This window comes from Myotis lucifugus, unplaced genomic scaffold (genome assembly GCF_000147115.1).
Source record: "Myotis lucifugus unplaced genomic scaffold, Myoluc2.0 scaffold_207, whole genome shotgun sequence".
Lineage (NCBI taxonomy): Eukaryota > Metazoa > Chordata > Mammalia > Chiroptera > Vespertilionidae > Myotis > Myotis lucifugus.
In genome coordinates, this window is record NW_005871255.1 from 1,669,324 (window position 1) to 1,696,286 (window position 26,963).

General features: G+C 38.7%; 1 protein-coding gene across 23 annotated transcripts in view; it reads right to left on the reverse strand.

Moving 5' to 3' along the window:
* The window catches only part of NUMB (NUMB, endocytic adaptor protein), a 132,537-nt gene that overhangs the window by 27,531 nt on the left and 78,043 nt on the right, over positions 1–26,963 (reverse strand). For 12 of the 23 annotated variants that reach the window (XM_006097617.2, XM_006097611.2, XM_023761392.1 and 9 more), the window contains 3 exons: positions 19,204–19,344; positions 12,179–12,253; positions 6,221–6,253 (listed from right to left, as the gene is read on the reverse strand). In XM_006097617.2, coding sequence (XP_006097679.1) covers positions 6,221–6,253; positions 12,179–12,253; positions 19,204–19,329 — 234 coding nt within the window. In that variant the 5' untranslated portion in view covers positions 19,330–19,344. Of the gene's footprint in view, positions 1–1,558; positions 1,660–6,220; positions 6,254–12,178; positions 12,254–12,909; positions 13,596–19,203; positions 19,345–26,713; positions 26,744–26,963 lie in introns of those variants that run through there. The other 11 variants (XM_006097614.2, XM_023761394.1, XM_023761389.1 and 8 more) reach the window with 6 other exon arrangements.

The following is a 26,963-nucleotide window of genomic DNA, read 5'->3' on the forward strand; positions in this document are numbered from 1 at the left end:
ATATATATACACACACACACACACACACACACACACACCCTAATATGCAAACAGACCGAACAGCCGAACAACTGGTCACTATGACATGCGCTGACCACCGGGGGTGTGTGTGGAACATAGCGGGTGTTGGCAAGGGTGGGATGGTGGAGCAGATGAATGGGGGTGCCAGACCAAGGCAGGGCGCCAGTCACTGTCATCGGGATGAGTCTCTGGTGGTTACTGAAAATTCTTTGCTCCTGTGCTCCACAGTCCCGCCCGGCGCTCACACCTGCTGCTGGCGCTGGAGCCGCTGCTTGTACCCACTGCCGACGCCTGCCAGCCCTGATCACCCGAGGGCTTCTCCACCTCCCCATGCTCCTGAGGGGCGATTGGGGCAGCAGCCGCCGCTCACACCCGCGGCTGGCACCGGCCCCAATTAGCATGTGGGAGCAGTGGCGGTGGGAGTGGGGCTGCCAGCAGACAAGGGACCTTAGGCCGTGGCAGGAGGGGGCTGGGGAGGGGCGCAGAGAATGGGCTGAGAGCCACCCCTGTGCCCAATGCAGCCTTGAGGCCCACAGTTCCTTTCAAGGTGCACAAATTTGTGCACTGGGCCCCTAGTCCTATATAATAGAAGGCTAATATGCAAACTGACTGAATGGTGGAATGACCAGTTACTATGATGCGCACTAACCACCAGGGGGCAGACACTCAATGCAGGAACTGCCCCCTTGGTGGTCAGTGTGCTCCCACAGGGGGAGCGCTGCTCAGCCAAAAGCTGGGCTCACGGCTGGTGAGCGCGGTGGCGGTGGCGGGAGCCTCTCCTGCCTCCATGGCAGCAGAGGGCTCCTGGACTGCGAGAGGGCGCAGGCTGGGCTGAGGGTCCCCCCCCCCCCCCCGCCCGAGGGCACGAAACTCGTGCACCGGGCCTCTAGGAAGAAATAGACAAGAGTATGATCCCTGAACTCCAAGGAACTGGGGGGTTTCAAGGCAGGGGGAGGAATGGGTTATGTCAAATGGGGCTGATAGGTTGGATGACAAGACCCCTGGAAGAGAGGAAAAACTGAGGGGGGGGGAAGGCAAAAGCCTGATTAAATGAGTTTAACAAAGGATGGGAGAGCAGGAACTGAAAGCACTAAGAAAAGATACCTTTTTTTTTTTTCCAAAGGATGGTTTGGGTTTTATGCTAATGGATGATCCACTAAACCAGGGGTTCTCAACCTGGGGGTCGCGACCCCTTTTGGGGGGGGCGAAACGACCCTTTTCACAGGGGTCCCCTAAAACCATCGGAAAACCCATATATAATTACCTATTGGTTTTGGGATAAACCCCTATGCTTTAATTATGTTCCAATTTGGAACAATGAAATTGGGGGGCATCCCAAAATGGGGGAACTGTATTTAAAGGGCCCAGCATTAGGAAGGTTGAGAACCACTGCACTAGACAAAGAAAACTGATTGTGGAGGAAACAGAGGGTAGCATTGCTAAAATAAGGAGGAGCTGGAATAATCAGAATCTACTGGAGGAGCTGCCTCAGCCAGCAGCAGGTGCATCCTGGTGTAGGAGGGGAAAGAGCGCATACAGGCATGGATACAGGTAGGTGAGTAGATTTGGAAGTGCCACATGTGAGTTTTCTTCTGATTGAATCTATTTTTTCAGTGAAGTAGGAGGCAAGGTGATCAGCTGAAAGAGAGAACAAAGTAAGAAATTCTGGAGGTTTAAGAAAAGAGAAGGAGGTGCCAAATAGTCATCTAAAAATAGAGTAAATGGACTAAAAAAATATAGACTGTCTTGTATCTGGATAGCCTAGCACAGTCCCTAGCATGTCTTGGCCACCAGCTATGACTTGAAGCTTGAGAACCACTGGGTTTTTCATAAATACAAATTTTAAAAAACTCCTAGGTTATTGATTTTTTTAAATCTAGAAAAGGTCTGTGACCAGGGCATGTGACATACTAGTTGATTATGTCACAGGAAATAATGAAACCAAGGATGAATGGAAATCTTCTGATTACTCTTGGGACTTTTTGTTTTTCTTCAGGAATGTGTTATAATGTATTTCAAAAAGAAAAATAAACCAAATCCTAAAAGATGTATCAATAAAATGCAAGGAAAATAAAATTTAAAGAAGGGCATGGCAATTTAAAAAACAGGAAGGAATGAAAGGAAAGAGGCAGCAGCTATTCTAATACTTTTAAAGAAAAGGATCCAGAATGAAAATAAGCACTAAGCACAATTTGTCACAGAGGAAAAATTTGGGAAATCTAAAATAGAATGAAGATGAGAGTATCCTGATTTAAGTGGGTCATAAGTACCATGAAATGTCTTATTCTTGAGAATTAGGTGAAATCAATATAACCATGCATTATGTTTAAACCATGAATTCTCTAAAACATAATCATTTTTATGATGGCATTTAATAATCATGAAAGCATAAAAACCATATTTGGCAGTACATTAACAGGATTTGCTACAAAAGATATATTTTGGGTGATTTTTATACAGTTTGACATGGTTACCCACTCCTTCCTAAATCAAAGTGACATAATAGCCTTGGGAGGAGTTCACAAACTCTACAGGGTTAGAAACAGGTAATAAAATGAGAGAAGCCGGACAATAAGAAGTTGCAGGTACTGTGGCAGACAGACAACCAAACGGCATAGTTGCTAGCTTACTCAGCTCAAGCCACTACTGTTGTCACGTAGAAAGCATGCCATTTTGCCAGACCTTCTAATTCTTTTTTTTAAAAAAAAATATTTTTATTGATTTCAGAGAGAGGAAGGGAGAGGGAGAGATAGAAACATCAATGATGACAGAGAATCATTGATCGACTGCCTCCTGCATGCCCCCTACTGGGGATCGAGCCTGCAACCCGTGCATATGCCCTTGACTGGAATTGAACTCAGGACCCTTCAGTCCACAGACCGACGCTCTATCCATTGAGCCAACCCAGCTAGGGCCAGACCTTCTAATTCTTAAAACAGATATCCTACTGTGTATTTGCAAGCTTTCAATGCTTGAAATACTGGCACCCAATTCAAATTTATAAACCATGCACAGGCCATACAACGCATATTTATGGAAAGCATTCAGGCCCTTGACCTGTCTCGTGTCCTCTGCATTAAGCACTTCTTCATTCATTATAATTAAGGTATACCTGAGGAAAGCAAAGGCCAATACTTTTGAATGCGAGAACATCAATATGGGGTAGGTGAAAGAACTCTGCACCAGGTTTCAGAAAACCTTGGTTTCAAGGCAGGCACTGCCATTTACTACTAACTGGGTGACCTCTTTTGAATGAATTCATTCATTTGTAAATGCAGTTTCATGAACTGTACTGTCTAATTCACTGAGCTGTTGTGAGTAGCAAATTGGAAAGTAGGTCAAAGCATATCATAAACTATAAAGCTCTATATGAATACAAGTAAATGCCTGTAAGATAATAGAAAACATATTGGTCTCAGCCACTAGGTTCCTAGCATAGAGCTCCTGAAACCCTTGTAAATTCTTAAGTGATTAAAGCATTATGAGCATCTCCTGTTCTAATATTTGGTCTTTGACCTGTTCCTGAAATAAGGATCCTAAAACTCTTATAAATTCTTAAGTAGTAAGAGCACTAGGAGCATCTTTTGTTCTAATGAGACGACTCTGGGAGGGGGGGGGGGGCTGGTCACTAGTAAGAACAAGCTGTGATTAGAAGCTTGGAATTTTCAGCCCCACTCCCTATCCTTCAGAAAGAGAAGAGGAGCTGAAAAAGGAATAACTGATCATGCCTACGTGAGAAAGTTTCCATAAATCCCAATATTACGAGGTTCAGAGAACTTCCAGGTTGGCAAACACATACACACTAGGAGGGTGACACACCCCAACTCCACAGGGACAGAAGCTCTTGAGCTTGGGACCCTCCCAGACCTCACCCTATGTGTCTCTTCATCTGGCTGTTTATCTTTATCCTTTTTCAAATTCTTTGATAAACTGGTAAACGTGTTTTCCTGAGTTCTGTGAGCTGCTCTGGCAAATTAATCAAACCTGAGGAAGAGATCATGGTAACCTCCAATTTGTAGCCAAACTGGACAGAAGTTGTGAGTAACCTGGGGACCGACTACTTACAATTTGCTTCTGAAATAGAGTGGGAGCACTGTTGTGGGACTAAACCCTTAACATGTGTGATCTGACATTATCTCTAGGCAGTGTCAGAATTGAGTTAAATTGTAGGACACCCAGCTGGTGTCGCAGAGAATTGCTTAGTGTGGGAAAAATTTACACATATTTGGTGACCAGAATTGAAGTGTTTTGTGTGAATAGTAAGCAGGACACAGGAGAAAAACTCAAGGAGGCAGATTGCACTAAGTTTTTATAATACAATGGTTTTAAAAAGAGACATAGATGGGAGGTCTAAGCATTTTATATCACCATGTTCAGTCAGTTCCTCATAAAAATAGGAATATAGATTACTTAGCTCATGGGGCTCCTTAAATATACTAAAATTATGAAATACTTTTTCAAATGTTAAGTGCCCAATAATTACTTGGTAATAGAGTACTAGCCTCGTATGGCCAAATACACGAATGAAGCTGCCTGTAATACCTCCTAAAAAGTTGAGTATATTCCTGACTTCTCTAAAACAATGAGCAATTTAATGTAGCTACTTTGGAAAAAATGATTTCGGGTTCTCAGTTTTTCCCCCCTTCCCTTTTACAATGGGTTAATACTAGAGCCCGGTAACAGGCTCAGGTGTATCTGTTCCCTATGGCTAAAGTTTCTGGAGGCACTGCACCCATCAGCAGGAACAGGGAAGTGACTGGGTAGTCAGGTCCAGGTAGCAACTTGGTGAAAAGAGGAAGCAGTTCTCCTGGCCATGACTTAAAAATTCAGAATCGGGGCTGATAATTCTTACATCTACCTACTGTTATGCAAATGTTTGATGGAAACATTTCTTGATAACTGTTGTTCTTGTTATCCTGAGATCATTAAATCACATATGATGTAAAGGCTAAGAAAGAGTCAAAATTCATGAGAAACTGTACTGGATAAAAACTCCCTGTTATATGTCCTATGAATTCTTCATTTTCAGCTTTTATCAAACCACAATTGAACTCAATAAAACAAGTCTCTTTCACCAGCCTATTTCTTGTAAAACAGTGTGAAAGTGAGTTGAATGATGGCAACCTGAAAGATTTAAAAGGCTCCAAAGTAGTTTTGCATTTAAAAGTACACTTCTGGTAAGATTATAAGTGATGCTTCCTCCTGCCTCTGTTTTCCAAACTCTTTGAATGATTTTGTAATTTTAAAAATTGTGTATTAGAATAAAATCAGCCTGTCATAAAAATAATTCTCCCTGCAATAACATAAGAAAAAATTCTGATAGTCACATTTATTCATGGGTGCCATTATGGGATTACTTAGCATCTTTTAAGGAAATCCTATGGGAGTCAAACTCACTAGTATGATTTAAATATCTCCAAATAAATAAAATGTTAGTTTGAACCACTAAAAAAGACTCTTTAATGCTTTAACTAATAAAAAAGTAAATTAACTAGAGATAAAGCCAAAGTTAATTACTTACTACCTTTGAAGGAGAAAGAGAATAAAAGTAATTTTCCCAGAAGCTCTTTATTTATTAGCATCTTTTAAGGCTAAATCTTTTAAAGTTCACTTGTAAAATAATAGGAAAACAGAGTGACTATATAGCATAGTGATTAAGAGTGTGGGCTCCAGAGTCAGATTATCTGGGTTCAAATCTTAGTTTTTACCACTTATTACATCTGTGAATTTAGGTAGATTATTTAGGCTCTGTAGAACTTCACCTGAAATTAAACTTAGATTGAAAAAAATAGCATTGAGTGTAAAATTTGCAATACATTTAATTTTCACTTGAATTTAACATTTCTTCCCACTTCTCTGTCAATATAGAACACTAAATAAAACCCACTTCTAAAAAATTCAACTAATATGAACAGTTTTGCAATATCAAATTAAATTTAACACCTAGTCTTAATAAAGAGACAATCCTTTTTTAACCTACTTTGTTATTGGACTTTCCTAGGAATCATCAGATTTAGTATCAACAGACAAGGTAATACCATAGATAGCAACTTTCCAATTCATTAATTTCCATATATAATCAAATCAATTGCTGTATTATAAAGATACCAAAGTTGTATTTCCTTTAAAAAAATATGTCAGTGCTATACTAGGGGTGTAACTCCTTATAAAGCAAGCACAAATGTGGCATCAAACTTACTTTTCCAAAGAAGCCTTTGAAGAACTTCCTTTCCTGGAGGAACAGGGGGACAAGTCGAGTGCTATTATTGTATGGGCTTAATGTCCCAGGGTTTCACACCAATAAGCACATATGGAAGTTGGGTAAAGGGCAAAGTAGGAGAAGGGGAGGGAGTGAGTTTTAAAGAGTTATCCATACCAGAAGTGACATGAAAATGCAGGGAAACATACTACATGGCCTAAGAATCCATGGAAAGAATGAGAAGAAATCAAACCTGTATCCATGCAGAGCAATTAATTAGTTTATAGTCTCTACTTTTAGAACAGAGATTATCCAAATTTGGTAGCAGAGAAAAATATTAGGACATATTGGTTTCGTGAGATTTGCATTTTAAATTTCATAATAGTGAATAGTAAATAGAAGATTAGTTCCATACACATTTTTCAACTGAAAAGTGGAAGTCATCAATTATAAAACCAGTTCACATTCAAACGATCACAAAATCATATAGCAACACATAAAATTCAATTATGAATGTGCAGCAAGGGTCACTGTCAGACTTTTTCTCACTGAGTTCAAGATGTCACTTAGAGAATCCTTACTTATGCAATAGGATTAATCTGTATGTGTGCTGATCAATTCCACGGCAATCATGGGGAAATAATAAATATGTTCTATTGCAAATAGAATAAATCTTCTATAAAGAACACAGGCTAATGATTTCACTGGAGCAGAGAAAACAAGCATATGAGAACAAAACCACATCTGTGGACCACAACTGACATTTAAGGATTAGGGTTTTGTTTTCTTTTTAAATGTTACTATTTTAGAAAAAGAACTTGCATGGACAGTTACAAGTATACAATCTTGAAATTATGTACATGAGACAGACATAGCTATTTATGGTCTCAGCACCAATTTTTAAGTATATACAAACTTTAAAACTGACCATTTGAAATCTGAATTTATGCAAAGAAGATGGACTCGAATTTACCCAAGCTAGCTTAAGTTTCTTTACATTTTCTAGACTTCGTTGAATTATACTTTAAGCCTTTACTTTTTATAATCAGTTTTAATGATGGGCAAATATCTAGAAAAAGACAACTGTTCTAAAATTTGACTCTCAGACAATTTATAAAGTTATTCAAAAACTGAATAGTTTGCTTGCTCCCTAAGTTTTGAAAATGATAAGCAGTATCAAATATTTCTATAAAATGTTTTGAACTTAAGCTGGAAAAATAATAAAGTAATTGGGGTAGTTATCACAATAAGACTGACATTTTATCTCTGCTGCCAAGTTTGATGACCCTAGTTTTGTTAGACTGTGAGCAACCATCAACTTTTAAGGATGCAGCCAAAGTTAACAGATTCACCATTCTTAAGGATAATGAGGTAAGGGAAAGAGATCCATTAATATTTAATTTAGTTTCCAGAAAAGCACTTGTTAAATATGGAGTTTGACTTCTTTTTATAAAAGATCTCGGATGTTAATGAAAAAAGTTGACGTGCAAAATGCATAAAAAGGTAGTTATTAGAGAATATATATTTTTAAACAATTAAGTTATGATTCTTTTACCTGCTAAAACAAAAAAATATATTAGGAAAAAATATATCAAATAGTGAATAAAAAAATCAACATATTAGAAACTGATAGTATAATGAAACTAGTCTAAACCAAGACAGAGGGAGACACATTTACAGAGACAATGGGAAGAAAAGACCTTTTAAAAGGAAGGGCACTTTGGATCAGTGTCAAGCAAGATAATCAAAGGCCTGATAAATTTTTTACAGAATAGATTGATAAATTACATTACTCCTCATCTAGCACTATGCCATAAAGACACTGAAAATGAACAACAGATTATCCATAGACAAATCCCATACAATCTAAGTCCCTAAGTGGTTAATTTGTGAAATTATGTCACAAAGTAAATTGAGTTAAAAATAGCTATAAACTAACTTTATGTACACAAAGTAAAAAACAAAACATATGTAGGCTCTAAGAAGCATATGTTTAAAGTACTATTTTATTTTAGTATCTCTTCATTTGAGAATGTTAAGTTTGCAGATAACTTCTAATTGAAGTTAAAATAATCCTAAATGTTAAAGAGCTACTTCAAGGAAAAAGAAAACTATACTTGCAAACTATTCTGCTTCCTCAATTCCCCATAAATGTAAAAAGCACTGGAATGTTAGATTTTTAGTTTAAAGATCACTTAGGTGGTTAAGTTTAAGATGACTGTTTTGCTATTTAACTGATACATCTGAGCTATATAATTCTTCAAATTTTAAAGTACTGACATTCAAACTACTTCCATGGATATGCTATATTTCTTTAATCTTTAGGTTGTACACTTTTATATTTGCTTGCATTTATTTGAAACTCTAAGAGGAAGCTTTATGATCTATAAAAGTAAACAGAAACACCTAAAGAGACATAGCTTTTGGCATAATATAAGCATCTGGTATATTTGATTACAGATGTTTGTTAGGATCAATGTTAGGGAGAGAGGCAACTAGAATTTCTGCATAGCAAAAATATGAAAAGAAGACAAAATCATGAATTTTTGTGATTAATATGATCTAAGAAGAACAACAAACTGAAGACTTTCACTTGCTGCAACCTTCTCAGTACAGTGTTAGAAAGAGTATTTATACAAGGGGGACGTCCGAGTACAATAAATAGGAAATTGACATCAGTTACCTAAAACTTTAAGCTTATTTTTTAAAAGTACATGTTTCCCTATGTAAAATTATAACAACATTTGCTACAAGTCTCCTGGATAGGGTTGGTCTGAAAATTTTCAAAGAATTTCTTGAATGAAAAGTTCAGAAATGGCCCAGCCGGTGTGGCTCAGTGGTTGAGCATTGACCTTTGAACCAGGAGGTCATGGTTCGATTCCAGGTTAGGGCACATGCCTGGGTTGTAGGCTTGATCCCCAGTAGGGGGCATGCAGGAGGCAGCCAATCAATGATTCTCTCTTATCACTGATGTTTCTATCTCTCTCCCCCTCTCCCTTCCTCTCTCTAAAAATCAATTTAAAAATCTTAAAATACTATAGGGAAATAAGGATCTTTTAAAGTTATGCAAAAGGATTTAAAAACATGACATGCAATTATGGTTATGGTGATTATTATCAGATTCAATTTGACCACATATTGAGGACTGAATTGTTTTCTGTATATTCATTCCAGAAATATTTATTGAGTGGCTACTGTGTGCCAGACACTGTTTTAAGCATAGGTATAATTTTTTAAGTGACAAATTTGGTTCCATTTCTGGTGAAAATAAAAACTCACTAAATTTTATAATCTAAATAGTCCTGCACTCAAATAATCATGCTTATAGTTTTTCATCTTCTTGGTTAAATAAAAAAAAAGGTAAAATAAAACAAAAACATTCACTCAACTAAAAAATTAGTTCTAAAACTCGATGGTAAATAGTGGCTATCTCTGGGATTGCAAGAGATTTTATGTACTGTTTTTGTTCATTTGTATCTTATACAATGAAATTTACTACCTATATAATAAAGATATTTCTATTTAAAAGTAGGGTTTTTTTTTCTCTTTTTTTCCATCACTATCTATCCCTCCATACCCTCCTCCATCTCCATTCAACTCATTCTCCCCATCCCCTGCAATCACCACCTGTTGTCTGCATTGAGTTTTTTTTTTCCATTTTTACTCAATCCCTCCACCCTCCCAGCCCACCTTCACCCCCCAGACAGCCTGCTCTTCATTTATGAATCTGCCTCTATTTTGCTTGTTAGTTCAGTTTTGCTTCTTAGATTCCACTTATGAGTGAAATCATATGGTACTTGTCTTTCTCTGACTGGCTTTTAAAAAAACCTAGACAGTTAAGAGGGTTAACTACTCATTAAACAACTAAATCCCATTTCTTAAAACTTCTGGTCAAATTTAAATCATCCTTAGATTTTCCTCATTTAGAGAGTGAACCTGAAGCTATACTCTGAGTTAAAAGCCTTTCTAAAGGTTCATTCCACAGTGACCTTCTACCCGTAAGCTCCAGAAGTTATAAGACAGAGGATGTTGGAGGGACCCAATGGGGGGGGGGGGGGGGGAGACATATGTAATACTTTCAACAATAAAGAATTATTTAAAAAACAAAGTTATAAGACTTTAATAACTACTTATAGCTTGTTTCAGGTCCATCTAGTATATTCACTGATTTGTCTATTGCTTTCAGTCAGTAATTTATGACATTTAAAATGTTCTTTAGCCATAGCTGGTTCGGCTCAGTGGATAGAGCATTGGCTTTCGGACTGAAGGGACCCGGGTTCGATTCTGATCAAGGGCACGTACCTCGGTTGCAGACTCCTCCCTGGTCTGGGCCCTGCTCAGGGCAGTGCAGGAGGCAACCAATCGATGTGTTTCTCTCACAACGATATTTCTCTCTGTCTTTCCCTCTCTCTTCCATTCTCTCTAAAATCAATGGCAAAATAACCTCGGGTGAGGATTAAAAAAAAAAATTAAAAATAATTCCTTAAATGACTTAAGACAAATCATTACATTACTTAAACTGTTAAACTGTTCTTAGCTAAACTTATCTTATTTTTCCAGTGAACTTAAAATTATTTTGTTAAAGAGATTGACTTTATATTTCTTGAAAAATTACATTTTCTGAAGCTGTATTTAACTGGGAAATATATATTCAGGTGGACATAGCAAGTCTATAAATTATAGTTTCATGTACCATAACACATGGATATGTCTCTTTAATATTATGGTAATTGGAGAGCACAGAAAGACTAGGAAGGGCTTCAGTCATTTAAGAATTTAAATGACCAAAATCTGAGTCTAAGGGTATGTAAACATACCCTTTGCTTCCTGCACACGCCCTGTGGTAATTTAAGGTAAAGGTATGTGTATAGTATATATTGTATCTACATTGATTTTTTTATTTTTTTTTTAGTTCTTTGCATAGTATAATCAGTTATTTTTCTCTTCCTTTCCCTTCTACAACAGATTTAGGCATTTCTTCCAAGATATAATTCATTTCTCTGAGTGGCTGCTTCCTTGATTTTATATCTTTTATACTGAGGAATTATAGAAAAGAGGTCCTACAGAATGTATCAAGAAGCAGAAAAGTTTTCATTATTAAGTAAACTGAGAAAAAGCACTCATTAGTAGCCAAACTCAAGGCAGCCCACCATACCAGCAAATCCAAAGCAACAAGTATTTAATGCTATACGGGGCAAAGGCATGCAGAAGTAATGCTTAAAGCTTTCAGAGCAAGGGGTGGGGGTGGAGAAGGCCAAACACTGGAGAGAAGGAGGTTGTGAAGAGGGCTGTCAGAGTTTATGAAACATTCTTCAAATCTATCCAAAATATGAAATAAACACTTTAATCTGAACCTTTATGAACTCTGAATCCATTCTCTCCTTTTATTAAATACACAAGCATGTGCCTAGGATGTGTTCTATGGCATAACAGGAAAGGAAACGTTATTTATCAAATATGCTGAAGTTTGTGCAAGAGGCAGGGTGACATATTGTTTATGTTTGAGGGGTGTACAAAAGGAAATTGGGAGTAGCAGTCAAATTAATAAGTCCTCCCAACACAGATATCCCCATCTTCTATTTTTTCCTAAAAAGCCGTTTCTTATAGTAAATTTAAAATCAGTAATTTATAACCCAGTTATCTCAGTTAGGTTAAGACACTAATTGTAACAATTTTATCCTGGCTTTAGAATATTATTTATCTGAAAGATTTCATACTACTTGTTTAATATGGTTCTGAACCAGAAGAACCTTTTGAATACTGTCTGGCCTAAATTGAAGAAGTTGATCTTTATAATTTACACCTTTGGATGGACATGAGCTACTCTTTATCAGTGAATTCACATCTTTTGCTTTAAGAGTAAGAACTGGATTATGGGTCACTAAAATTTATGAGCAAAATCTTTCAAGAAAATATTTACAGCATATAGACCAATACTGGCAACCATCAAATACATACAGCTTTCAATCTTTTTACAGCCTCTTCACAGATGTGCATTCCTCTTGATTCATCAACTTCTACATGGCCAAGGTACTGTAAAAAGAAGAAAAAAGTTAGGGCTTTTGCTATGTTTATTGAGTAGCTCCCCATCCCCTCAATTCCAAATGTATCAAAAGAAACTGGAAACTGTCATTCTGGGAAGCATTTTTCTCTGCAGCATTTGCGATCTTACTTCTGGCATGCAGAGTTTGCCTCAAATAAACTTATAAAAATTCTCTACATGCTAGGATATTCTCTACATTGACATGGTAAATATGCATTATATATAGTTCTAAGATGAAAGAGTATACTCTCTTTAGGGCAAATATGAATCATACAAAATCCAAGAAGATATACAATCATGTCCTGCACAGCGACCTTTCAGTCAAAGACAAACCGCATATACAACAGTGCTCCAATAAGATTAAAATGGAACTGAAGAATTCCTATTGCCAAGTGACATCTAGCTGTCTTAACATCCTAATGCAACACATTACACAAATACCACTGTGTTATAATTGCCTACAGTATTCAGGGCAGAATAGACTGTATGGGTTTGCAGCCTAGCAGCTGTAGGGGAACACATTTTTGTCACCCCAGAATATCTCTCTAGCATAAGGATTATTTTAGGCTGGCAATTTTAAGAAACAGCATACAATGGAGAAGCACTGAAATCCAAGTAGAAGCTATCCTTTGTAGGACACATTTACCTTTGTAAGGGAACTCTCCATTTCGAAGGGTGTCTCCCTGCTATCCCAGGAAGAGAAGAATAAACCTATCTCTAGAAACTCTTATTAATTCTGAAGATAAAGATTTAAATCTAACAACCTTACCCATTTATAGTGTGTTTTTTTCCTCCCTTAACTGACACCCCCACCTGCAACATTTTCATTTGTCTTCAGCTGAAGATGGTATTTAAGTAGTGCTAGCTTCAGCCATTTTGGCTCAATAAGAGATAGCGTGAGTTTTAAGACAGTTTCCACATTTAGTCATCTTTGCTTATCTCTTTTTTACTATTAAATTGGAAAAAAAATAATTTAATATTATAGGCTGTTAAAAATGTCAAGTGTTTATGAGCCAGGATAGTAAACAGTTAGGATAATTTCTTGGCAAGTGGAATAGAGAAAGCAAGCTGATGACTGAACAAACGGGCTGAGCAATTTACAGCAGATACAGAAGGTCATCAGGGTGGAAAGCCCCAGGTGCCCAGCCACAGGCAAAACTGGTGCTGGATCTTCCCCCAGGGTGGCCTTTTCTTCCATAGCTGGTCATTCGGTTCAAACCCTCCTGACCTTTCCTCCCTAGAGATAACATCTAGGCCTCAGTTGTATTTCAGCTCCAGGTCAAGAAAAGCAGCAAAACCAGGACCAGTAATGACTCCCTTCCCTGGCATTGACCAATCAGTGGAGACCACAACCCTAAAAGGGCACACCTGGAAAGTGATGAATATTCTATTGAGATCTCCCATAAGACCACCCCTAAACTCCCAGCCTTTAAAACCCTCAAGACAAAGGTCCCAGCACACTCTCCTTAGACCACGCCTTTCCCTTTCTCCTCTTCTTCCCCCATAGGCATGCATCTCCTGGAGCTGTCTCGGGCTAACCCTCTGAACCTGTTTCCAAGGCCCCTTTTTGCTGACTCTCCATGAGCTGACAGGAGCCCCACCTGGGCTAACTTCTTTCCCATTACATTTCTAGAGAGCCAAAGCAGCCCCGCCTAGGCTTCTATCCTAAGCCCTTCCTTGTTTCACTGTTCTCAGCTTTAATAAATGTACTTTCAAAATCACCTGGATTTGTGTTGTGAAATCTTTCCTGTACAAAGTCGAGAACCCACACACTACCAGTCTGCCCGAGGCAACCCTCTCTGGGCTCGGGCCCTGTCCAGTAAGATTTGGTGGCTCTGTCAACTAGTTCTAGATGGTTAAATTGAACTCACACCCAGAAATAATAGAGTACTTTGTCACTGAAGACTACTGTTTCATCAGTCAGATGCTACAGTGATAGGCATATTACACTCAAATTCTGGAAAGCTGTATTTTTCGTTTAGAAGTTAGTGATGAATGAACTTTTAAATTAACTCTAGTTGAATTCAGCTTTAGAAAGTATTCCTTCATGTTCAGTAGACATGTTGCTTTTTTCAAAGCCCAATAATATATTCTTAATTTCTTGGTCCAAGGAAAAAGGAAAATCAAGTACTGGGAAAGAGTATAATCTCAGCAACTGAGCTGTTTGCATCACTGTTCTGACATTTTAAGAAATTTTGACATCTCATTCTTGGTACCTTGGCACATATTACTGTCTAGTTTTTTAAAATTTTTAATTAATCCTCACCTGAGGATATTTTTCCCATTGATTTTTAGAGAGTGGAAGGGAGGGGAGAAGAGAGAAATATCACTATGACAGAGACACATCAATCAGTTGCTTCCCACATGTGTCCCACCAGGGATCAAACCTACAATCTAGGTATGTGTCCTTGACCAGGAATTGAACCCATCGCAGCTGTGCAGGCTGATGCTCCAACCAACTGAACAACACTGGCCAAGGCTAATTTGTTATTATTTTTAATATATATTTTTAATGGATATCAGAGAGGAAGGGAGAGGGAGAGGTAGAAACATCAATGAGCCCTAACCAGTTTGGCTCAGTGGATAGAGCATCAGCCTGCAGACTGAAGGTTCTCTGGTTCGATTCTGGTCAGGGGCACATGCTCGGGTTGCGGCTTGATCCCCAGTGGGGGGCTTGCAGGAGACAGTCAATCAATGATTCTCTCCCATCATTGGTGTTTCTCTCTCTCTCCCTCTCCCTTCCTCTATGAAACCAATAAAAAATATATATATTAAAAAAAAACATCAATGATGAGAGAGAATCATTGATCAGCTGCCTCCTGCATAACCCCTACTGGGGATTGAGCCCACAGCCTGGGCATGTACCCATCAGCTTCCAAATCCCTTCTTAATTTCTCGTTACTAGAGAGATCTGTCTTATTAAATGCTTGCTGTGCTTTAAGAGTAAAACTTAGTTTGAAAATGTATTCAGTATTTCTAGATATTTATATTGGTAGTATTTCTTTGTTAGATTACTCCACATTCTGCCAGAATCAGAAGACCCATAATATTTTCTAACTAAACTAAGTGGGTTTTTTTATCTATTGATTTTAGTATATCTTATAAGTAGCCCAAAACCCTGCAATTTCCTATCCTTTGAAACATTTTTTGGTTGATTCTCTTGAGTTTTTCATATAGACATCATCTGCAGAAACAAACACAACAAAAAATGTATTGATTTCCCACATTTACAGTTTTTATTTATTTTCTTATGCAAAGATGATTGCCAATTCTAAATATGTTGAATAAAGCAACCTCACCTTCCTCCTAAATTAAATGTAAATGTTTTCTGCATGACTCTGGGAGACTTTTTCAATCACTTAAAGAATCCTATATAATAAAAGGGCAATATGCAAATTGACCCTAACGACAGTTGCTATGATGTGTGCACTGACCACCAGGAGGCAGACACTCAACGCAGGAGCCTCCCCCTAATGGTCAGTGCACTTCCACAGGGGGAGCGTTGCTCAGCCAGAAGCCAGCTCATGGCTGGCCAGCACAGTGGTGGTGGCAGCGGGATCCGTGGCAGCGCTAAAGATGTCTCTGTGGGGAGCGGGCCTAAGCCATTAGTCAGACATCCCCTAAGGGCTCCTGGGATGCCAGAGGGATATCTGACTGCCAGCTTAGGCCCGATCCCCTGGGGAGTGGGCCTAAGCCGGAAAGAACATCCCCCAAGGGGTCCTGGAGTGCGAGAAGGCGCAGGCCGGGCTGAGGGACCCCCTGAGTGCATGAATTTTTGTGCACCAGACTTCTAGTATATCTCTAGTATATTATGCTATTCTTATTTTGCTAAGATGATTTATTGGGAGTGGATAATAAATATCTTAACATTTTTTATTGAGGTGTAATTCACATTACATAAAATTAAGCATTTTAAAGTGAATAATTCAGTGTCACTTAGTACATTCACAGTGTTGTGTAATCACCACCTTTATCTAATTCCAAAATGTTTTTTTTCACACCAAAAGGAAAACCTGACCCATTAAGCATTTGCTTACCACTGCTTCTAGCAACCAATAACCTGCATTCTGTCTTTATGGATTTACCTATTCTGAATATTTCATGTAAATGGAATCATACAATATGTGACTTTTTGTATTTGGGCATATTTCACTAGTATACTGTTTTTGAGGTTCACCACATTCTAGTATGTATAAGTACTTGACTGCTTTTTATAGCTGAGTAATATTCCTTTGCAGTTTGCTTATCCATTCTTCCATTGAGGGACATTTGGGCTGTTTCCATTTTTTGGCTATTGTTAATAGTGGTGCTATAAACATAGTGTACCTGTATGTATTTGAGTACCTGTTTTTGATTCTTTGGGGTACATACCTTTCAGTGGAATTACTTAGTCATATGGTAATTCTGTGTTTAGCTTTCTAAGAAACCACTGAACTGCTTTCCACAGAAGCGGAATGATTTTACATTCCCACCAGCAACATATAAGGGTTCTAGTTTCTTCACATCCTTGTCAATACATTATTTTCTGTTTTTGTTTTTTAAGTATAGCCATACAACTGGGTGTGATATGTTACTTCACTGTGGTACTGATAAGCCATTTCCCTGATAACTAATGATGTTATGTTGTTGGCCATTTGTATATCTTCTTTGGAGAAATTTCTATTCAAGTCCTTTGCCCATTTTAAAATCAGGTTCTTTTATATATTCTGGATACTAGACTCTTATCTGATTTCTAAATATTTTCTCCCATTCTGTAGTTGTCTGTTCACTCCTATGAAAACATATTTTGATGCACAAAAGTTTTTAATTTTAATGAAGTCCAGTTTATCTATTTTTTCTTTTGATGCTCATGCTTTTGGTGTCATATCAAAGAATATATTGCCAGATTCAAGGTCATAAAGATTTACCCCTATGTTTTTTCTTCTAAGAGATTTATGGCAATTTTTACTTTTATATTTACGTCGTTGATCCATTTTGAGTTAATTTTTGTATATGATGTGAGGCAGGGGGTCTAAATTATTTTTCCCACGTGAAAATCCATTTTTCTCTTCCAGTTTGTTGAAGAAACTACTCTTTCCCATTGAATGGTCTTGGTACTCTTTTAAAAAACCAATTGGCCATAGACATATAGGTTTATTTCTGTACTTTTAATTCTATTTTCATTGTTCTATATCAGTGATGGTGAACCTATGACACGCGTGTCAGAGGTGACACGCAAACTAATTTTTTGGTTGATTTTCCTTTGTTAAATGGCATTTAAATATATAAAATAAATATCAAAAATATAAGTCTCTGTTTTACTATGGTTGCAAATATCAAAAAATTTATATATGTGATACAGCACCAGAGTTAAGTTAGGGTTTTTCAAAATGCTGACACGCCGAGCTCAAAAGGTTCACCATCACTGTTCTATATACATCATTCCTTATGCCAGAATTACAATGTTTTGATTACTATAGCTTTGTACCAAGCATTGAGATGAAGAAGTGTGAGTTCTTTAACTCTGCTTGCCTAAAAGAGATATCTACGTGAGAAAATTGTGACAAAGGTACACAAAGAAAACATCCGATCTATAATAAAAGCATAATATGCAAATTGACCGAACGACCAAACAGCAGAACGACTGTCTGGACGACCACACTATGACACACACTGGAGCCAGGCCAGCCAAGGCGGGTGCAATGCGATTGGTCGGGGGGCCCCGCCATCGCCCCACGATCACCCCGCTGAGGGAGGCCCAGGCCACCCTCTGCAGGGAGATTGATGGGGGGGCTCTGCAATCGACTGCCCCAAAGAGGGAGGCCCTGGCCACCGGCCGGCGGGACGATCAATGGGGAAGGGGGCCTCCCTCTGCTGGGCGATCGATCTGGGGGCCCCGTGATCAATCACCCCACAGAGGGAGGCCCAGGCCAGCCAAGTGATCACACCCCACTCCTGTCACCCACAGAGGGAGGTGACCAGTGGCAGGGGACAGCGCCGCACAGATGGCAAGCAGTGGCAGCGGTGGGGGCGAGGACAGCTGCCTGGGGAAGGAAAGCCCCGATAGGCCCTGATCGCCGGCCAGGCCTAGGACCCTTCCCAAGGGGTCCCAAATTGCGAGAGGGCACAGGCCGGGCTGAGGGACACCCCCCATGCACAAATTTTGTGCGCTGGGCCTCTAGTCTATATATATAAAAGCCTACTGACCAGTAACTATGAAGCACATCGACCACCAGGGGGAATGCAGGAGCTGCCAAGCTGTGGTGACTTTGCAGCTGTGTTTTTCAGGTGACACACCCAGAACCAGAGAGGAGAGAGTCCGATCCCAGGGTGCCTCACCTGAGAACTGCCCTCTTGCAATCTGGGACCCCTCGGGGGACACTGGAGAGCTGGTTTCGGCCTGATCCCCGCAGGCCAGGCCGAGGGACCCCACCAGTGCACGAATCCATGCACTGGGCCTCTAGTTTAAATATAAAGAGAAAAATTACTAATTTTAACCTGTTTTATTAAATCTATCACTGAAACAGAATATGAAGATACTAGAAGCCCCATGCACGAAATTCGTGCACCAGAGGGGTGTGTGTGTGTCCCCCAGCCTGGCCTGTGCCCTCTCACAGTGCAGGAGCCCCACAATCAATCATCCCAAAGAGGTAGGCCTTGATGAATTGCCTGAGCCACGGGTCCTCGGCCTCGCCGCGGGACCCCCGGCCTCACCACACGGAGCCGTGGGACCCACCTCCACGCTGCACATGCAGCATCAAGCCCCCATCCACCTGTGCACGCCCGCAGCCTCCTGGTGATCGCTCGTTACGGTGTGAGGGCGACATGACCACATAGGCTTTTATTAATAGGATTAGTTTTATGAGGCTTTTCTTTTAACTTTCCTAATTAATGGTACTTCACATATAATAAACTGCCCATTCTTTTTTACACATACATTTATAGAAACGTGATCTTTTACCTTAACTGGGAAGCTACATTTTCCGGTACGAACCCCTTCTTCATCTGTTTGCCACTGATGTGGACGACTGGCCTCTGGAATATAAACATCTTTCTTTCTCCTAAAACTTTGCCGTAGTTTGTTCATTTTAATTTTTACAACCTGCAGACAGAGTTAAAGAAATATGAAAAAGTAATTATTACCTTCTCACATATTTAAATTTTGGTTTACAATATTAATGAAAAACTAATGTATCAAAGTAAAGATTTTGGTTTGGGGGGAAATGAGCAATTAATATACTTCCTCTAATACTAAGCTCAAACAAATCATTTCACATTTTGAAGACAATTAGAATACTAGTCTCGTAAAACAACAATAACCTTTTAGGATTTGCACAGATATTATTCTGAGACTTTAATTATAATAATTCAATGAGTATATCCCTATTGATCTACCTCTCAAATCCATTCTCATGCCTAAAAATGAAAATTTGTACATGTAGGCCAAACTATACACTGTTAAAAATTTCTGAAAACTTTCATACTTCTTAGGAAAAAAATTCAGTATGAAACATTGAAATCTGGGGACCTTTTTGGCTTATTATTGAAGACAGTAAGCAAAGCAGGGACTACAGTCACCATTTTATAAAAGGGTGTTTTACAAAAAGGAATAAAATAAGGTTTCTTTTAAACGTGTTTAAAGGAAAAGTTCTACTAGGATAAAATTATTCTAAAGAAGAAATTTCTTAAAAGCAATATGACATCAGAATGTACTTTCATATCTATAGTCATTACAGATATGAAAGAAGTCCAAGAGAAGCACTCATCAACTGCTTCCTCACACCCCCTACTGGGGATTGAGCACGAGTTAATGAAGTAGCACAAGTCTCATCATTAACTCTGTAAATTAAAAAGTATTAAACTATAGTCAGTTTTTTGTTTTGTTATTCAAAGAGGCACTTCTCTACTGCTTTCAAAGGTGCAGCAGAAATCACAAAACTATAGAGAAGGAAGACCTAACTGATAAGAAATAACAGAACATTCAAGAACCAATGAATAAACATAATGAGTAAGTGTCCCTTTACAGAGCAAATCTCAAAATCTAAAATCAATACCTCTAGCCCTAGCTGGTTTGGCTCAATGGATAGAGTGTTAGCCTGCGGACTGAAGGGTCTTGGGTTCGATTTCGGTCAAGGGCATGTGCCTGGGTTGCAGGCTCGATCCCAGTGTGGGGATTGCAGGAGACAGCCAATCAATGATTCTCTCTCATCATTGATGTTTCTATCTCTCTCTCCCTCTCCTTTCCTCTCTGAAATCAATAAAAATATTTTTTAATTAAATAAATAAAATAAAATAAATACCTCCAATTTTTTGTTAAGTTGCAGTGCTCATTATTTTAGGTACCTCACAGCCTAAAAGAAATCTAGACTTGAGAAAATGAGTGACAAAGCTACATAAAGGAAACATCCTCTTTGTCAGGAGTGTTAAACAGCAAGAGATTAAACATTGATTGCCACGTGACACCACTGAAAGACTTGAAAATCAAAGTTTGCATTCTGAGGAAAGTCATTTTGTATTTTAAAATGCATAATGACACAACAGAACTATTATCAAATTAGCTACTTTACACAGACAAGTCAATCTTACCACATATCTTCTCAAAAGGTAAAAAGTCTGACAGACAAATGGCAATGTAAAAAATCTCTGGATTTTCTAAAAATAAGCTTATTATTTCTCAATTCAAAACTGATTTACAGAGCATAGGAGGTAGATGTTAAGTAATCAAAGGGCTGGACAAAAGGTAGTCTAATACTCTGCCTTGAAGTAGATCACTCCTTCCTAAACTAAGCTAAATGAGAGTCCACCTTAATCTAACAGACTTCCAAAAAGAATTACATAAGCTTCCTTGATTATACATACTGTTATACTCTTTCATATCACATTTAAAAAATATACACAAATACCAGAAAATGAAAAACACCTATACCCCTTGCTCAAATTGGCACTCTAAGAATCTTTTGACCAAGTGAATCCTTTCTACTTAATTTTTTTCTCTTAACAAATAGACCACCCTCCTACCGAGTTAGTTAGGCCAGACACCTAAGAGTCATCACTGCAATTACCCTTTCTCTGACCAGTGACTCCACTGATTTTGCCTCCTTAGTATATCTTTAATTCATTCCCCAACCACCACCACGAGTTCTACTAGCCTTAGATATTTTTGCTTAAGTTATTTCAAAAGCCTTTCACTTAATGGTCTTTTTGCTTCCAAGAGAAGTCCATTCCACTCTGTTCTCCTGACTACTGCCAGAGTGCTTTCTAAAACACAAATCTGACCACGCAATTACACTGATTAAAATTTCAATTGCTTCACTTCACTTTCAAGCCCAAATTCCTAAGCAGGGCAAACACAGTCCTTTTCATTTGGTTTCACTCACCAATCTTTTCACCAGTCCCCATTCACATGCTAAGCTCCAGCCATACTAAACTACAATTCTCCAAACAAGACAGGCCCTCTTTCAGAACGTCTGTGTATGTTCCTCCCCGTGCCTAGAAAGACCTTCTCCTGTTTGCCTCTGGTTAAAGTCTATTCATCATCTTTTAGTAAGTCAGTTCAGGAGTCTTCAAGGAAGCTAGCATTTTTTTCTGACAAGCCCCTACCTGGCCTGGGTTAGGTCCTTCCATTTCATATGACGCCCGTTAACACCTACAGCTTACTTCTATGACTGTACTCATCAAAACTTTTAGCAACTTTCTATTTCCTTAAGAGTAGACTATATTTTGTTTAAATAGTACCCCTACATCCTAACACAGTGCCTGTCACATATATGACAAAAAGTAGTTCAATCCTCTGCCTTTATGTAGATCACTCATTCTGTACTATAAATTTGAAGAAACTAAAAGATAAAATAGACCCCCATCATATTAGACTAGGGGCCCGGTGCACAAAGATTCGTGCACTGGGGGTGGGTCCCTCAGCCCGACCTGCACCCTCTCCAATCTGGGAGCCCTCAAGGGAGCCCTCTCCAATCCGGGAGTTTCTGTCTGTCTTTGCAATCATATGAGTGAATTGTCTGAGACCCCAACCCAATTTGGTTTGTTGCTCACAGAATAATAGAGGCTTTTTTTTTTCTTTGCTTCATTGGTGGAGATTTCCTGAAAGTTTTAGGATATCTTCCCTTTAATTTTTCCTAGGCACTCTGATTTTACTTATGTCTCTCACCTTTGCTTTCCCTCCATCCCCCACCGCAACAGTAACTTGCTCCAGGCTCACTGTGCTCTAGTGCAGTGGTTCTCAACCTTGGCTGCACATTAGAATCACCTGGGAATCTTTTTATTTTTTTTATTTTTTCAGGAGAACTCGTGATATTTATTTGATTGGAATTAACCCCCCGAGTTTCCAAGGTTCCATTTCCCTCCATCAAGCCAAGGAAAAAGTCCCCTTTTGAAATAGGAATTTTTAGGGGTGAAAAAAGCAGGTTTAGAAAAATTAAGGAGTCCATGGAAGAAACACAGGGCTACAGAGCTACAAAGGTTACATTTCCATAAGACAAGGAAACCAGGAGTAGCAAAAGGCCTATATTTACAAACTAAGAAGGAGGACCTCACATGTCTCCTATGAGGTTTGACTTTTGAGCTCAGGAGTTGCTATAGTGACCAAATCAAAAGGGGGATAGTGGCTAATCAGAGGGGATATCAGGACACAGGGACTTGCAGCCTTTATAAAATGTGGAAGAAGGGACTGGGTGGGACTCTTTTCCCCTCCCCATGTGGGAGTCTGTGCCTGTTCTTCAATAAATTCCCACCTTTGCTATACCATCTTCCATCTGTGGTTTCATTCTTTGACTCGGACGGACAAAGAACCCAGGGGAACACCACATGTTCCAGTCCCAAAATCTCATATCACTTTTGTCTTCAGCAGAGCTAGGGTTAAAGCCGTTGCTCAGAGTTTCTGCTTCATACTTGCACAGTCCCGTCCAGCATCTGGCTAGGTTAGCTTGTGTTAAGAATCACCTGGGAATCTTTTTAAAATCCTGATTTCTGGGCCTCATCCTCCGGAAATTCTGTTTCTTTGTTATGGGGTGGGGCCACAACATTAGTAACAAAGAGGCACTTAGGCTGTTTCCAAATCTTAGTTATTCTAAATTGTGCTGCTATGAACATAGGGGTGCATATATCCTTTCTGACTGGTGTTTCTATTTTCTTAGGATATATTCCTAGAAGTGGGATTACTGGGTCAAATGGAAGTTCCATTTTCCCATCATACTTCTAAGTCTTGCTCTCTTACTCAAATTTCTATATTTGAGCACATTGATGTTGCCTCAAATACATTTATTTAAAGTTAAATCATCACCTCTTATCTCCTATTCCTAAGTCCTCTCCCTCTTATCCAACCTGTTTGGGTCAGTAAAAATTGTTTGAGAATTTGCTATGTGATGGGCCCTACTGTTAATGCTGGTGGGTAGAGAAATCCATAAGACAACTTGCCTTCTTGCCTTTAGGTGACTCTCCCCTCATAAAATGTTGATTTCTGCACAATATAGTATAGTGACTATAATAATAGCACTATACAGAGTATACTCTGGAAGCACAGTCTAGGTTCAGGATACATTTACTCTGCAAGCATGTCAAACTTGCAGCCGGCAGACTGCATCCATGCTGCTGGCGAGTTTGACATGCTTGCTCTAGGGAATATTGACTGAGCTAAGTTTTAAAGGAAGAACAAAAACTAGCCACATACATTGGGGAGTGGGAAGCAAAAGATATTTCAGATAGAGACAACAGTATCAACAAAAGCACAGATGAAGGAAATCAAACACTAGGCAGTAATGTAGGAAGAGAAGCGCAGAAATGAGGTTGAAGGATCAGGTCTTGATTTTTATCCTATAGATAATCAGAAGTCACTAAAAGGTTTAAAACACACCAGTGACACGATCAGAGTTGCAATACAGTTAGATTACTCTAGTGGCAGTATGGAAAACAAATCTGAAGAGGAAAGGGCTGCAGATGATGAGTCGGGAGACTTTTAAAATATTCGGGGCAAGTTATGATGACAGACTGAATGAACTAGGGCAGCGGTGGTGGTGTAGGAGAAAAGGGAGATTTTAGGAAAGTTTAGAAAATAAGAGTAGCAGTGAGAATTGAGTAAAATCCCAGGATGATAAGACTGTAAACCAATAATCATCTTCACTGTTTGCTTGGGGAAATTCATTTTGGTATGACAATGAAGCTGATTTTAAAGTAATTTTTATCACAGAAGTAATAGATGTTACTTGTAAAGTACAGGAGAAACAGAAAAGTCCAAATAACTTGTAATCCCACTAAACAGAAACAGCCTTCATTTACTTTCAGAGGTTTTTATTTCTGTCTTTTTCTATGTATATATGCTTTATCTTTTCCTTTTTATAAAAAAAGGGAACATATGATATCTTTCTCTCAGCTAGGCAAATTTGAAAGCCTTCCTATTCTTTTCAGAGCAGCATGCTTCTAATAATTCAGAGAAATAAGATTTTTATGCTATTGTTATCATCAAAGCTTTGTATTTAAAAATGAAGAAAAAAAGGTTTACATCTCTTTGAAGGTAAGATTTATATTTTACTCAGCACCTAGTACTGGCATTTGCTTACATGAATTATTTTAAATTACATATAAAAGACCACAGATATTTTAATTAAAAAATTTCAACAAGTATTTATTGATTGCCTACGATGCTTTGCAGCAGTAAATAATACAAAACAAAACCCATGCCTCTATGAAGGAGTCAGAAAATAAGTAGGCAAATTATTTATACTAGTAGTGGTGTGCTGGGTGACAAGATCCAACTGTTAAATTTTCAACATGTTTGCAAACTGGGTGTTAAACACAGCCTTTGTTAAAACTTAAATTATATAGCCTTAGTTCGTTTGGCTCAGTGGATAAAGCATTGGCCTGTGGACTGAAGGGTCCTGGGTTCGATTTGGGTCAAGGGCACATGCCCGGGTTGCAGACTCAATCCCCAGTAGGGAGCGTGCAGGAGGCAGCCATTCAATGATTCTCTCTCATCACTGATGTTTCTATCTCGCTCTCCTCCCTTCCTCTCTGAAATCAATAAAAATATATTTTTTTAAAAAAACAACTTAAATTATATAAACTTATAAGTTATTCTAAAACAAGAGTAATAAATACTAAAAATTTTATCACTTCCTAATTATTTTACTATTAACTATGCTCCTGGGGTTATTTATGATTTTTGTATCTGTATGGTAGAAATACTACATAATGCTGGGCTAGTGTACATCTCTTCACAAAATCATGTTCAGTGACTTCATGTTGAGGCTTGAAATTTGCCATGGTCAAAGTATTTATTCTACGGAATTTGGCAAAACTACCAATCACTGCTTGATTTATTGTTTTGTGATTGTCTAGCTCTAAGAAACTAATGCAGCAAATGTTAATAATGCAGATTAAACTTAAAAGTGTGTGGTGTTGCCCTAACTGGTTTGGCTCAGTGGATAGAGCGTCAGCCTGTGGACTCAAGGGTCCCAGGTTCGATTCCGGTCAAGGGCATGTACCTTGGTTGCGGGCACATCCCCAGTAGGGAGTGTGCAAGAGGCAGCTGATTGATGTTTCTCTGTCATCGATGTTTCTAACTCTCTATCCCTCTCCCTTCTTCTCTGTAAAAAATCAATAAAATATATTTTAAAAAATAAAAATCATCATTCTCCTCTTTTAAAAAAATTTTTAAAAAGTGTGTGGTGGCAATAACCATTACATTATGAATAGCCCCAAAAATTTGAGGATATATTCTTCCATTATTTGAAAACTATTATCCAGTTTAGCTAAGCAGTTTCTCAGGTCATTGAGAAATGAGTAAAATTCTGACATACATCTTCATTGTTTCACTTTCATCTTACTCATTAATATAAACAAAAATATCAACCATCATTCATGATGGAACTATGCTCAGTGAACTAGCTGTGAAACACCAGCACACCACTAACTATATGGTATGTTAGAAGATGGTAAATGTTATGCAAAAAAAGATGGACAGGGTTAAGAGGGGGATTAGAAGTGCTGGAGGCAGGAATAAATTTTTAAATTAAAGCAACATCTGAGCAAAGAATTGAAGGAGGTAAAAAAGTGAACCATGCAAGTAGGATGAGAATTCCAGAAAAAGGAAAAAAAACTACAGCACATACTTGATATACATCCTATATAATAAAAGGCTAATATGCAAATTGACCAAATGGCAGAACGACTGGTTGCTATGACGCACATTGACCAGGAGGGGGGCAGACGCTCAACGTAGGAGCTGCCCCCTGGTGGTCAGTACGCTCCCACAGGGGAGCGCCGCTCAGCCAGAAGCCCTGAGCCGGGCTCACGGCTGGTGAATGCAGCAGCGGTGGCGGGAGCCTCTCCCACTTCTGCAGCAGCGCTGAGGATAGCCAACTGTGAGAGGGTGCAGACAGGGCTGATGGACACGCCCCCCCCCCCCCCCCCCAGTGCACAAATTTCGTGCACCGGGCCTCTAGTAGTAGATATATAAGACCCACCCAGGAAACTTGACACTGACGACTGTTTCCCTATAAGAAAAAAACACGAGTGACTCAAAATGGTAAAATTACTCTAATTTTTACAACAGTATTAGTTGGTTCCAAATATAAGAATATAGAAGCTAAAATATAAAATCATGAGTACCATTTAAAATATTTTGGGGAATAATAATTCACAAATTTTCTTAGATTAGCTTGTTAAGACATTCTACTTCTCACAGGGTTAAGTCAGGACATTCTACTTCTCACA